Here is a 14,332-nt window from a genome sequence, read left to right on the forward strand (position 1 = left end):
ACAGAGTAAACCCCAAGAATCAGACAGCCCCCTATGAGCAAGCACTTGGCAACAGTGGGAAGGAAAAACTTCCTTTTAACAGGAAGAAGTCTGCAGCAGGACCAGGCTCGGGGAGGAACAACCATCTGCTGTGATGGTTGGGGGTGAGGGGAGGGAAACGGGACAAAAGAGACACTGTGGTGAACCTGTTTATTATCATCACATCTTCTCAGGGAGGACTTTCCCACTATTCCCGTAATTTGTGTGAATACAGCGGCAGATGGGAAGCTTGCAAAATTCTGTAGGTGTTGAGTTAGATGGAAATGGGCTTATCGCTCTTAATCCCACACTTTAAGGGTAGTAGCTCGAGGCTTCGTCAGCGAATTACTGAAACGCACATTACTCAAGTCTCTGACTGAAGTGTCTGCCACAATAACCAAGTCACCCTGGAGAACAATTTTCTGTGCCTTACAGCATCTGTTCTAAACGTGTGGGTCACAGCACAATGCTTCTGTTGTAGTCAAAACTTTCCTGACACAGACAAATGTAGCAAGTGTGGAGAAATGCACACTCACTAAAGATTAGAAACCGTAAACCACCACTAAAAATAACAGTAATCAGAATCAACTACCGCATGCAACTGACACATGGCAGTCCCTAGGGAAGTCTGGGTTTTTTTGTGCAGCCCTCGATCACATGTTAAACTCTTTCTTAAAGGAATTACATGCTAAGTTGATGCAGAATTCTTTTAACTGGGGTTTGTGTGTGTGTGTGTGTGTTTGTTTTTGTTTTTTTTAAAGGTGGACTGTATGGAGGAAGCCCTCCAATGTTCCCAGGACAACAGCCAGTCTCCAGACCTGAAAGTCTCCGTATTGCTTGACTACACACGCGGATCACGAGGTTGTTAGCGGTTTCCTGCACTTGGTTAGCACAGAACTCCCCGCTCATCATCCTGATTGTATTTGTGTGACTTGTGTTTCACGTGCAGGAAAGATTAACTCAAGGACCATGCTGCTACCTCTGCTGCAGCGCTTCACATCTCAGATGAGGGTATCTCTGTACCACACTCCAGATTTGAGGGGGCTGCTGCGCTTGCTAGTCCCCCAGCGCTTCAACGAGACCATCGGAGTCCAGCACATCAAAGTCTACCTGTTTGATGACAGCATCATCATCAGTGGGTATGTTGGTGCCAGTATGACCTTTTTCCACACTCCCTGTGTGTTTGTTTGAATTCAGAGTGAAGTTTAAAATAAAGTTGTCCCACCTCCAGGCAACTGTCTGTTTTCACAAGCTGCAGGTGCTTACTAGATTAGCTTAAAAATGTTTTCAGTGCTTGTTTTGACGTGCAGTATTCGGGGAAAACGGAGCTCAGTGGGAGCTGCTCCACAGCCAGTGGGCACAGTGCTGCTGTGGTTTCCAGTCCATTTCTCTTCAGAACATAAAATGGCATGCTGACCTTATTCTGCCAAATTGGTGAAAATATTACAGTTACTTTGATGATACCCTCAAAACAGTAATGCATTAGTGTGCAGGAGGAGCAGGGAGAGCAAGGGGTCCTGATGCCCTTTGTTCTAAAAAATCCAATGTTGTCCTCCTTTGTGCATCATTGTAAACACAGCCGTATAATGTTAACTAATGTATTAATATGCAGGGTTGCAATACTTTGGAATTTTTTTACTATTATTTTTCTTTCCTTTAGTTTAGTTTTTCTTAGTAAGTAAAAACTAGATTAAAAAACTAAAGTAGGGGTTTTAATACGCATTTGGTGAGGTCAATAATAATATCAGAATCAGTGCTAGAGAACATACTTGCTGGGAGTTGACTCACAGTCATGACCTCCCAGTGTCTGCGCCAAAGCCTCCTCACACTAAATGTGTAACTACGGGCATATGTTAAAAGCAGACAATTTAATAAAAAAACATGTTTTTGTTTCAACTGAGTCATTTTTTTTAACCCCGGTTTAATTTTTAGTTTCCTTTTAGTTACCAACAGCAACTGTGACTGTTTGCCAATTATGACTGGAAAGCAAGACGTGTTGGTTTGGCGCACTGCCTGTCAGTGCCTTACTACCTTCACTTAAGTCATTCCAGGAAAATTAAGTCAGTTACATACTTTAGACAGATAGAATAACAATAACTGAACTTTGTTTTTGTTTGTTAAGACATTTCACACCGATCCTGTTAGTCTTTCAAGGATAAACAAGGCCCTTGCTCAACAGAGCGGAACCAGTTTTGTCTAAACATAACCACAGCAAAGAACAAATTTTAAATTGTATATTTAAGCACTTGGTTACTAGCAGCCTGTTTGCAAAAAAACTCAAAAAACCCATAATTGCTCCAATATTTTTTTTTTTTTAAGCTGAATCAAGGAAAAAGCCAAAGATGAACAGAGGGTGACAGGTACTGACTTTTAAGCTCGTTACAATGGTACAAACTGAATTGTTGCCTTATATATTATACCTCCATGTATATTTTACTAAATCACTCTGCTGTTTTCCTATTAAAATATAAAGAAATGGGTGGTGGCCTAAAGCCTTTGCACAGTGCTGTATGTACAGTGCACTCATTTTTTGTTGTTGTTAAGTACAAAAATGAATCGTGTGTGTGGGTTAACACAGATGTCTTAGCTTTATAATCTGCTGCACCAGTTTAACGTTGGCTAAACAAGACAAGTAGCTGCATATGACAGGGCTCCTTTATAGCTACGTTTTGTTACCAAGGCTCATCTTTTGTCTGGGATGCACTCTGTCAGGATAAGTTTGTAATGTAGTCATGTTTCAGTACATGCAGATGCAACTTACGGCTGTGAAATGGAGAATCAACATCGCTGGGACTTTGGAAACATAACATTAAAACAAATAAAGGATACGCAAAGTGCCGTTCTTTACTTCCACCATGTAAACCGACTAAAACATATTTACAGCTGCGACTGTTGCGTTTTGTTACCACGCAGGTGAATCTTGATGCAGGTCTTTTTTTTTTTTTTTTCTTCTTTTTTTTTTTTTTAAATAATTTAAGTCGTTATAACCTGTTGATTTCAGACGCATTTCGAGGTGTTTGGCATTTATTTCTGATAGAAGTTTCTCACTTCTTTAAAACAAGAATCCTTGCCCCTTTGAAGATATTTCATGATGATGACCTTTGAAGATATTTCCACTTAAATCCTGAGGAATGTTTCCAAGTATTAGTCTCTGACGAGTCTTGACCCCGAGGGCCTGTCTCTTTCTAGGCACCTCATATTGATGGGATATAAGACGTTTTGGCAGTTTCATATATTTGAACCTGCCCTTCTCCTATCTCCTGTCTGTCGTGTGTGATCTTGTTCAGAGTCCCTAAAGTTTTACTGGAAATAGGAAGATGTGTTTCCCATTTCACAATAACTATGCAGAAAATTTCCAATAAATTTATGGAGGACGTTGGCACTGCGCCAGTGTTGGTGCATTAAAGAAGTCGTGACATGCTTTGTGTTCATTCTAACACGCGGTCTGTTCATTTCCTCCTTGGCAGCAAAGCATGTTCCACAAGATGCTCCTGCAGGTTAAGTTGGGCCCACGAAAAACTTTTACTGAAGATTAACGACATGTTGGGCTGTCACAGTTAATCCTGTGTTAATAACTCATAAAGCCGCACCGGTAATGTTGCATCCTTTAATCAGAACCGGGAGATGTTGTGAATAAGCAGCTGTGTGACTCAGCTCAACTTACAAACTGTTGGCTAAAGGCATGGGTGGAGAGGGCTAAAATGGCTTTGTGATTGGCTGCTCCAAAGCCTGGTACAGAATAATCGAGGATTATTTTGAATTGGGTATCATATGAAATGAATTGGATCCCCCGTTAAGGCTGTGTCTGCCACCTCTTTTTAAAAAAGTTAAAGCTAAGAAGAATACGCAGCTTTAGAGGCTTTTGTCTCAGTTTCCTTTCGTGAGTACATGATAATTGATATGTTGATTTCACTTGAATGGCACCACCCTTCCTCTTGAATAAACACAGTTTCAGAAAAATATTCATATGACGACATTTCAATAAGATCCCCCACCCCTGCACTAGCTTCCTTATTCCTCCTCCTCTACTCTTACTTTTCCCGGATCTTGTGTTTCAGGGCCAACCTGAGCGACTCGTACTTCACCAACAGACAGGACCGGTACGTGCTGCTGGAGAACTGCAGGGAGGTTGCCGACTTCTTCTCCGACCTGGTGGAGGCCGTGGGAGATGTCTCCCTGCAGCTCCAGCCCGACGACTCGGTGACCATGCTCGAGGACATGGTGCACCCGTACAAAGGTAGAAACCGAACACTCCTGTATCCCTGGCCTGTGCACAGAGACAGATGTTTACCCTCAGCATGTTTTGACAGCATGTGACACTCCATGCTCACTTGCAGCCTGTTTTCAACTCCAGGAGTTTGCTAATGGAGCTTGAAAGCTTAGACAAGCCAGATGCAGGCCAGGGAGGAGAGCTCTGTGAGAGTACAGTGAGGAAGATGTAGAGCGAGCTCTTGCGGTTGGCTAGCCATGGAGCCGGATGTGAAACTGTCAGGGTTTTGTCCACACGCACACGCACACATATTTGTACAGTGTGTCCGTAACTGGAGTGCAGGCTGCCAGGATGTTCGTTTGAGGGATGAATGACATCATGTCTGCAGGACTGGACCGCCATGGAAACGAACACCAGGAATAGAGTTGTGATGTCACAGTGTTGCTGGAAGAAGATATGAAATGGGAACTGATACACACACATAATTAATTCACAAACATGCACGTGCGCGCGCGCACACACACACAGACACTGGAGAAATTCTAGTGAAAGACATTTGTGAAGATGACTGATGAGATTTGTTATTGATCGTAAGAATGGCGTTAAAAGAAAAAGTGCGTTTGTCTGCAGGCAGAAGGTGATAACTGATGATTTAAAGACTGTTTAAAGGCTCACGTCATGCAGGTTGCTCACCTGTAGGGTCATCTGTCCTAACACAAGGATGAGCAACATGCATTTGGTGTTATCAGAGGAATGGCACAAACAGACTGCAGGAGCTTTCCAGCTAATGTGTTCACACGAGTGTGGTTGTTGATATAAGGAACTCCAAAAAGGGGGCCTATTACATTAATTTCCTGCTCCATAATTTTATCCTTGTACTAGAGTAACTTTGCATGATTCACAGTTCAAAATACTCACACTGAGTGCTGCCCCTCAGTTCATCCTCTATCTGAAACAAGCTCTCTTCTGATTGGCTGCCCATAAATGGTTTTAAATAGCAGGTTCTTCTTCAGTGACAGCTGTGTGCCTGTGACTTTTAGCAACTTTTTTCTGCGAGGTGCAGCCATACATCCATCCTTTTTCTATCTGCCTCAGGGGAGTAGCAGCCTAAGCAAAGACCTCGAGACCTCCTCCAGCTCATCCAGGGGAACTCAGAGGAGTTCCCAGGCCAGCCGACAGGCATAACCTCTCCAATATGTCCCAGGTCTACCCTGGGGCCTTCCGGGGACATGCTTAGGACACCTTGTCCAAGAGGCATCTCAGTCAGATCCTCAAGCCTCCTTAAATGGCTCCTTTACTCTGAGTACCTCCCAAATATATACATAAATAAATAAATAAATAAATAAATGTATAAACTAAATTAAATATGCAAATTCTCTGATATAAACAATCTCCCTGTAAAATAATAAAAATGATCATACAAATAGTACAATTAAAAAAAAAATAGTATAAAACCGTAAGAACAATGTGAACATGGTCAAAATGGATCATTAAAAAAGCTCAGGTTTTGCAGTGTTATGGTTGCAGTGCAAGCTTTTAGAGAGGAAGTGCAAAGCTTCAATGTTTGGACACGTTGTGTCATTTTGCTCTGTGAACTGGCCACGATCTCAGTCCTCCCCTGATGTCCTAAAATGGAATGCAGCCCTCAAAATTAAAAAAGTGTCAGCGTTAAGCTAACGACTCTGTAGGCAAGAGACTGAAATGAGTGCTGTGATTTAACTCAGTTTTAATGAAATCCATTTCAGTGTCTCATATCAGAGAGCTGGAAAGATGTAGGCGAGTTTAAATGTTCTTTTAGGTGGATGTCGGTTTGGAGCTCCATGCCTGTGCTGTAAATTTAATGCAGGAAACCTAAATGGTATAAAAGATGGACTTTCGAGTGCGAAAAGTGAAGTGACTTAAATTTGAATTTTTTTTTAAATGATCACTGGGTGGCGATCATTTTGGTTGCAGAAAGGTTTTACAGGAAAACAACGCTCGGCCCCAATCTTGGCAAACAGAGATCGTCACAAACCAATGGGTGATGTCTCCAATGTTTTGTGCCGTTCATGACTGTGAATCCATTTTAAAAGGTTGGGATTGCTGATAATGTGGCGTAGCTGGAAGCTCTGCCCACTCGATTTTGAATACTTAGCATGAATATAGCCATCATTTTTAACTCCTTCCGCACTGTTTATTTAAACCAGGGGCCAGAATTGGCCTGGCAAAAACAACAGATGTGTTTTTTAGATTGTGTCCACTAGGGTTGTTCAATATAACGATATATATCGTTATATTGTACTTGTTATATCGTTATATACTATATATTAGAACAGGCTTTTCCCCGCAGCACGCCGTGTAATAATTACTCACAAAGAAAACTGTGGCCTTTACAACTTATGTCTAAAAGTGTATCGTTTCATGCATCGGTTAAAACACTCGACTCCAGCTACCCGTCATGTAGCTGGAGTCACTTCCCGCAAGACGAGCTGCCCGAGATTCACAGAATTGACAGAAAATGTTAAATTTTTGTGATTTATATCGTTATCAGACGATAGAATTCTTATATCGGGATATGAGATTTTGGTCATATCACACAGCCCTAGTGTCCACAGTAAAATATATAAATAAATAAAATAGCAGCTTTTCTCTGAGTTAACAAAAAGTTTCTAAATTTATAATTCCGTCTGGGCAATGAGCTGACAGAACCTTTTCTCTAATTTTAAATATTTATTATTTACAATTTAAGCCTAAAGAGTCGTGCTGACAGATTTCTTTCATTAATTACAGCAGCACTTCTTTATCGTGCAGAAAAACTGAGATGCACTCCTGAAATTTAAGGAGCTTAGAAAGAAAGTGACTGGACATTTCACCTATCCTTTGAGAAGCTTCTTCAGTTCTAAAACCAAATGCGGGAGAATCCCAGGTATTTAATCCCTAGTGGGAGTTTTTATGACCCTCTATTAATCATGTGCCTCACGACATGAGCCAAGGTGTGACAAAAAGCGTGGGCTGTTATTAGCAGAGGTTTCAGCTGAAACCATTGTGAGGCCTTGCTTCACCCTATCAAGTGACCTATTGAGATCACCTGACGTGAGTGGGGGTTGAGGCGCCTGGGAAGGGATCCTAAAAGTATGTGGCAGAGAGTTGTTGTCGTAAGCCACCTCATCTGTTCAAAGATGGTCGTTCACAGTGGACATAGATGGCTTTTACTCCTTTCTTTAATCCATCTGTGGGACAACTCCCACTCGGGCTTAAATACAAAGAAGCTTCTCGGATATGAGGTGAAACATCTTCATGAAACGTTTAAAAAGTCCACTCGCTTTCTTTCTAAGCTTCTTAGACTGTCATGACCTGGATAACTGAGAACCTACACAGACATACTCATGATATCGCACTTCTTTTTCTTGCATTGAGGATTCGCAGGGATTAAATGTGCAGTTAAACTACTTTACATTGACAGAAAAGGGATTTTCACCTTTCTGGCCCACTTAAAGACAAAGCTGTATGTGACCCATGATGTAAAGTGAGTTTGATATCCCTGATCCAACCTTAAGCATTTTTTAAATGTTATTCGTGAAAAATTGTCATTCAGAAAGGTTGTTGCTGTATCACAGTGTCACTGTATAACTGACTCTATTCCCCTACAACATGAGTACCACGACCACATGACCGAGAACACTGTGACCCAGAGATCAGGCTGACCCGTCTCCCACTTGCAGTCCTCTAGCTCCACACTCACACCTACTGTATCTCTATGGCAACTAGGCAACCGGCAAGACTTCTCGGCAGTGGCGAGGAAGCGGATTATGGAGGTTGTAAACTCGGCCCATATTAGGCAGCGGCTTCTGAACCAGTCGGAGGACTCTGAGGATGAGGGGATGAGCGAGGTGGAGGAGGACACCTGGGTGTTCCCGCTGGTGCAGATGAAACCTCTTGGCATCAGAGTGGACGAGCAGGTCACACAGGTGAGCCTCAACACCGCATCTGATCTGTACATCTGTAGTTAAAATGAACTTTTTGCCTTTTACGGTTTCAATTCTTCAGGAATTGAAGCCATTTTTGGTTATCGCGTGGTCTGAAATAAAATAAATAAATGCAGATTTCTGTCATTGTAATTACCTGACTCATTGCTTGTTTCTGTAAATGGTGATTATATTTAGACACCACCCAAAGGGCCATTGTGAGCGTGGATGAACCCTTCACTCATTACATGTTTTGTGCAGATGACTAATAAAATGATACATGACTACTAAACCATAAATCAAGGATAATTATTTGTTTCATAGTCACATATTCTGGGAATAAATATAATAAAATGATTGCTAGCGCAATATACTGTAATTTAGCCATCAATAAATTTAAGTAATAATTAAGTCAGAGCTGAACAATAAGGAAACTCTTATCAGGTTCCTGACATTATGAATCCATTACCAGCAATAAAAATGAATTTCATTCTATGAATAATTAGAGAAATCATTGTCTGTCAGCCCGATACACTTCAGGCGTAATGGGTGTATTGATGGAAAGCTGAGAAAGTGCAGTGTTGAATTTGAGGTTGTTTGGATGAGCGGTTTGCATATTTTCAGTACAAAGTTTTTATGGTAGGTTATAAAATAAAATATGCACTACTGTGCAAAAGTCTCGAGCCACTCCTCATGTCGTGATATCTTTATTGCCAGAAGTATTCACTCATCCATCCAAATCATTGAATTCAGCTGTTCCAGTCACTTTCATGGCCACAGGTGTATGAAGTCAAGCACGTAGGCATGAAGGCTGCTTCTACAAACGTTCATGAAGAGTTGGTCTCTCTCAGGAGCTCAGTGAATTCCAACGTGGCGCTGTGATTTTGTGGGAACAGTTGGATGGCGCCTTCCTGTTCCAACATGACTGCGCACCAGTGCACCAACCAAAGGTCATTAAAGAAATGGATCAGTGAGTTTGTGCAGGCCAGTCAACTTCTTCCACACCAGAGTCCTGAACTCACCCTGGCAGAACACCTTTCAGGGACTGCGAGGCAACGTCAGTGTCAGACCTCTTAAACTCCTAAACTTTGTGGAAAGCCTTCCCTGAAGAATTGACTCTGTTAGTTAACTATTGTATTATTATTGTTTGTAGAGTAAACAAGAAAGGAAATGACAAGATAACCAGGTTTTCGTCTCATTAACAGACTGTCTATGTAGTCAGCTGAATAAAATAAAGGAAAATTGGGGTTTTCTTCACTTCCTTTCTCTCGTCATCCCTCCAGCGTCTGCTGACCGATGCCGGACCCGAGTCTACTGTGTTTCTCACATCGGGTTACTTCAATCTGACCCGGGCGTACATGCGGCTGGTGCTCAAGGCTGGAGCCAGTTACCGTATCCTCACCGCCTCCCCCGAGGTCAATGGGTTCTTTGGGGCCAAGGGCATCGCTGGAGCAATCCCTGCAGCGTACACTCACATCGCCAGGCAGTTTTACAAACAGGTGTGCCAGGGGGGCCAGCAGGAGAGGGTACACCTGCATGAGTACCACCGACCAGAGTGGACCTTCCACGCTAAAGGTGAGCGACACTAAACTACATATACTTTATACAGTAATGTGCGAACGTCTTAAGCCAAAGAACCTAATTGGTTCTTTGCCAAATTGTTTGTTCTTGGTTGCCTTTTTATGTTTGAATGATTCATAAGTCAGTATTAAGTGACTTAACTTAATTCCTGGGATAACAAAAGGCTTTCAGGAGCCTGGAGAACTGTTGCTCAAGAGCACTTTAAAAATCCCAAGAAAGTCTGGCTCCTTGGAAGAAACATTTCAAGAAATGAGGGTGGATCGAGATTTGTGGACAGTAATGTAGCTTCCCCCAAACTCAGCTGTTCCCAGGAATCTGTAACTAGATGATCCAGCCATTCACACACACACATCTGCTAAGTAGTGCTTGAGTGACGCAATATTAGAATTTCAAATCATTATTATTATTTGTTTTTAGATGGGCTGTACATCAATGCAGGCCCTATTTATCTGTTAAATCCATGAAACCTGATTCATTCCGGTGCTGAAATTGGACAGGAACTGCAGTTGAAGGGTTAGCCTCACTTTTATTAGTCCCGAAAAAGGAGCAAACTTAACATCCTGAAGAGATCCTTCCACTTTTTTTTCATTGTTATAAAAGGACAGATCAAGTGCATCTCAAATGTTTGATTGCATTATGAGAACATGCCAGAGTTTGGACTTCATTCAGCCTGTTTTTCTCCTTTTATTTTCCACTAATATGTCCAAAATAAATGTATTTATCCCTTGACAAATGGAAACAACTGTTCAGTATGATCGCAATTTTTTTTCTTTTCCCCCCTCACATGCAAAAAAATACTCGCGGATCAACATCTGATGAGATTTTGCGAGTTGAGCCAGGACTGGACGTCTAGATGAGCTGTATTTGTCTCAATGAAAATAATAAAACACATTACTCTCGCTGTTCTGCCTCCTCTGCTGTTCTTCTTGTGGTCGCAGCGGTATGTAGCGTGAGAGACGAGGACTTGTACAGTCACTGTGTTGTAGCCTCGGGACGAGGATGCACACTCACTCTCTCTCATATTTTAGGGTTTTGGATCTGCTCTGGGGATTTCTGCATGTGCTTCCTTTTAGTTGTGGTTTAGGCCGGCAGAAATCTCTGCTGGAAACGGCTCTCTGAAGCATTACCTCCTCGCTGGCTCACTCCTTTTCTCCTCTCTCACAGGTCTGTGGTATTACCTCCAGGGGCAGGATCGGCCTTGCCTCACTCTAATTGGCTCCCCTAATTTCGGTTACCGCTCGGTTCACCGTGACCTGGAGGCCCAGATTGCCATAGTAACGGAGAATGAGGAGCTGCAGAGCCAGCTGCAGGAGGTCGGCTCTTTATTTTCCACAAACCACAGCCAGACATGATGATGAATGAATGTGTAAGTCTGCGTAACTGAACGAACACCTGCGTTTTAAACTCCCAGGAGCAGGAGATGTTGTACCGGCGCTCCGCTGAAGTGTCCACCTCTACGTTCGAGCGGCCCGACCGCCACGTTAAACTGTGGGTGAAACTGGTCACGCCACTCATCAAGAACTTTTTCTGAGGTGCAGCCACACACGTGCACAACTCACTACACATGAAAACTCATTAAAATTTAGTTTTGAGTTCATTATAAGGATGATTTCACTTTATTGCAGCTTATTTTCATTTTTGTGGGAGACAAAAAAAAAAGAGTCCAATTTGGCTGTGAGAGAACAGGGTAGAGCAAAATATAAATAATAAAAATTTATTGTGGGTGTTAGTCAATATCAAGGAGAGTACTCATGAAAACACATGTTGCTGTCCTTGAAGCCCTTTGTGGGCCAAAAGAAAGTAAGAAAAGGGGCTATTGTGCTCCACAACACTCTTTTAGGATTGACTATTTTTAGGCCTCTCCAAAAGGTTTTTGTAATATGTCACAAAAATCTGCTGTATTAGAGTCATACGGCTAATTACTTTGGGGTTTCTCACTACTCTCTATAAACTTGTTTGCTGTTTTTTGCTGGTGGAGGCCAAAAATGGAGCTAAAAGAGAGAGAATACTGGACTTAAATTCAGCATTTATAGAGGAAGTTGGCTCCGAAGGAAGGAAGGAAGATGATGTTGAAGACTTGGAAATAAACCTCTGTAAATGTTAGAGCTTCAAGCAGATCACTTGATGCGTGATGCTCCACTTCTGGCCTGCGTGACAAATTAACCCTGTCACAGGTTAATGTCACAGGTTGCTTCCTGATCCCTGACCACAGACCTGTAATGTCAGGCCTGAGACCTCTCACTGAGCCTGCAGAGGAAAGCTGCAGCAGCTGAGATGGGCTCTAATGTAACTTCCTGTTCCTGAACGACTTCAAACGCATTCTTCTTGAAGACTCGCTGGAAAAAAAACCTCCGTATTGCAAACTTTCATTTTGAAAAAAAAAAAGTCCTCAGGCAAAACGAGTTGAGTGTTATCTAAACGGTCATGCTTACACCCTGTCTGGTTGGCTAACTGCTTTTTTTGTTGTTGTTTTGATGAGTTAACAGAGGTTATTAGATCTGTGTGCCTCGTTAACTAGCAGCGCACCTCGGGTTTGACTTCATGCTGTCATCTGCAATAACAACGATTACCAAAGCTCATTTTGAGCCTCATATATTTTTCTGCGCGCAGACTAAAGTCTTACATAATCCATATGGCGTCAGTTATAATACATTTGCACACTGGCAAATGCAAGCATTAAATATGATGATTTTTTTTGGGCGATGCATCTAGTTTCCTAAAACGTTTTTACTTTTTTTGCCCACAGTAATTGTTTGTTTTATGTGACAAACTCAAAGATATTTAGCTCACCGTCTTTTCTAACAGAACAGAGGAGGTGTTTGCATTTGAGGAATGGGGAAGCGGAAAGGATGACTTTGTTTGCCTGGAAAAATGACGGTTAAGTACTAAAATATACCAACTTTTGGAACATATGCAAAAATTCAACATCAGTATCATCAGGTTATTAAAGACAACAGAATATTTCCTCGTAGCTGATTTACTTTCTACACCATCTCCAGTATTTTTATTTAGTTTGTCTGCAAATAAAGAGTAGACAAAATATAGGCCCAAACATTATTTACAGACACACACACACAGAGTAAAACAGGCTGCGGCTTCTTCGAAATGCCTGCAGTCATTGCGGTGAGTCCCAAATCGCAGGTCCCGTCCTCGCCTTCCCAGCAGCCCAAATCACCAAAGTGAGAGCAGGGACAGCGTGTCGGCTGATTCACCGCTGAGTGAGTCATCGTGGTGTTATGGTGATGATTTGATACTGAGGTCTGGGTAACCGTGAATCCTGTCAGGACTTGGCGAGAGGTGAACTCTCTTAAGGTTCAGCAGCTCAAAAAAACCCTGAGTGAACAGGCTGCTTCTGCTTAGCAGAAACATTCAGGGGGACGGTTAAAGTTGTGGTCGCATCATAAACTGAAGATCAGCCAGGAGGGAAGCCTGTCAAGATTGCAGCTAAAGATTGATGGAAAGACGGTCAGCATTTTTTTCTTTTCTCTTTTGGTGGTGGTTTCTGAGAACAGGAAGTGTTGCAGACTGGATACTGACGGTAAATGGGTGGTGTCTTATCACTACCTGAATAGAGTTGTGAAAAAAAAAAATGCTGATTGATGTGCTGCCAGAGGGAAATGGACTAAAATAGGTCATCTTTCATTCTCAAACAATGATGTGTGTAAGAGTGTATTCAGGCCTATTGTTGGAGAAACAGTGGAGAGGGAAAAAATAGAAAAAAAAGTTGTATGTCCTCGAGTTACCGACTCTGTGACGCACGCTCAGGTCTGCGAGACTCATCAATGACTCCAGGCTCAAAGTTGGCCTCAACTCTTACATCATATTTAGATAAGAGAAAAGACTCACTGGTGTCTGTGAGCTAAAAATGCAAACAGCTGTGCGATTTGATCCTAATCTCTGTGAATAAGTCTGAGCCACTTCAAGAAAGAAAAAGCTCTCACACGCACATTAAAACTCACACTTTTTGCAGATTTGACATCTGCTATATGTCAGCTGTTTCAAACATCAGCCTCGAGCTATTCAGGCCTCTTTTCCTGTGAAGGCCCAACACTGTGAATGCCGCCTTGAAGAAACTTCCTTTAAAACAAAATAAACATCTTAAGAATGAGTTCTGATTGAGCGTCAGCAAAAATCTGACATACCTTTTTTTTTTTTTTTTTTTTTTTTAAGAAGTATTCAAACTGTGAGGCTGGCCGTGCTCTTTACTTTTATTTATCAGTAAAAGTAAGCAATGAATGGATCCTGATATTAGTAGTTTTGTGTTTAGCCTGTGTCCCGTGAATCTCATTCTTCTGTAGTTGCAAAAAAAAGAGAGAAAGTAAAGCACTTAAACCACAAAATTACAGGATTCCTGATTAAAATATACACAGCAGACCCTGAAAGTGAAATACTGGAGTCAAATTTAACGTAGTTGCTTTTTTTTAGGTGTTTAAATTTGAGATTAATCATTTAATCTATACATTTATGCAAGCTGGTACGGGTCAGTGCCATTGCAGTGGTTTTGAAAGGTAGTTGGCAGGCAACGCCATCATTTATATCACAGTTTTCTTTTTCTGGATCTAAATCAGGTTTTATTGTT

The 14,332-nt window shown here is 41.8% G+C and overlaps 1 protein-coding gene across 1 annotated transcript in view; it reads left to right on the plus strand.

The window, feature by feature from the left end:
* The window catches only part of pgs1 (phosphatidylglycerophosphate synthase 1), a 46,844-nt gene that overhangs the window by 27,420 nt on the left and 5,092 nt on the right, over positions 1-14,332 (plus strand). The window contains exons 4-10 of the mRNA XM_080873869.1: positions 780-879; positions 968-1,157; positions 4,077-4,255; positions 7,976-8,175; positions 9,456-9,747; positions 10,918-11,066; positions 11,165-11,285. Of these exons, the coding sequence (XP_080729995.1) occupies positions 780-879; positions 968-1,157; positions 4,077-4,255; positions 7,976-8,175; positions 9,456-9,747; positions 10,918-11,066; positions 11,165-11,284 (1,230 nt within the window). The 3' untranslated portion in view covers position 11,285. The remainder of the gene's footprint in view (positions 1-779; positions 880-967; positions 1,158-4,076; positions 4,256-7,975; positions 8,176-9,455; positions 9,748-10,917; positions 11,067-11,164; positions 11,286-14,332) is intronic.

Source organism: Rhamphochromis sp. 'chilingali', assembly GCF_963969265.1.
Source record: "Rhamphochromis sp. 'chilingali' genome assembly, chromosome: 22".
NCBI lineage: Eukaryota > Metazoa > Chordata > Actinopteri > Cichliformes > Cichlidae > Rhamphochromis > Rhamphochromis sp. 'chilingali'.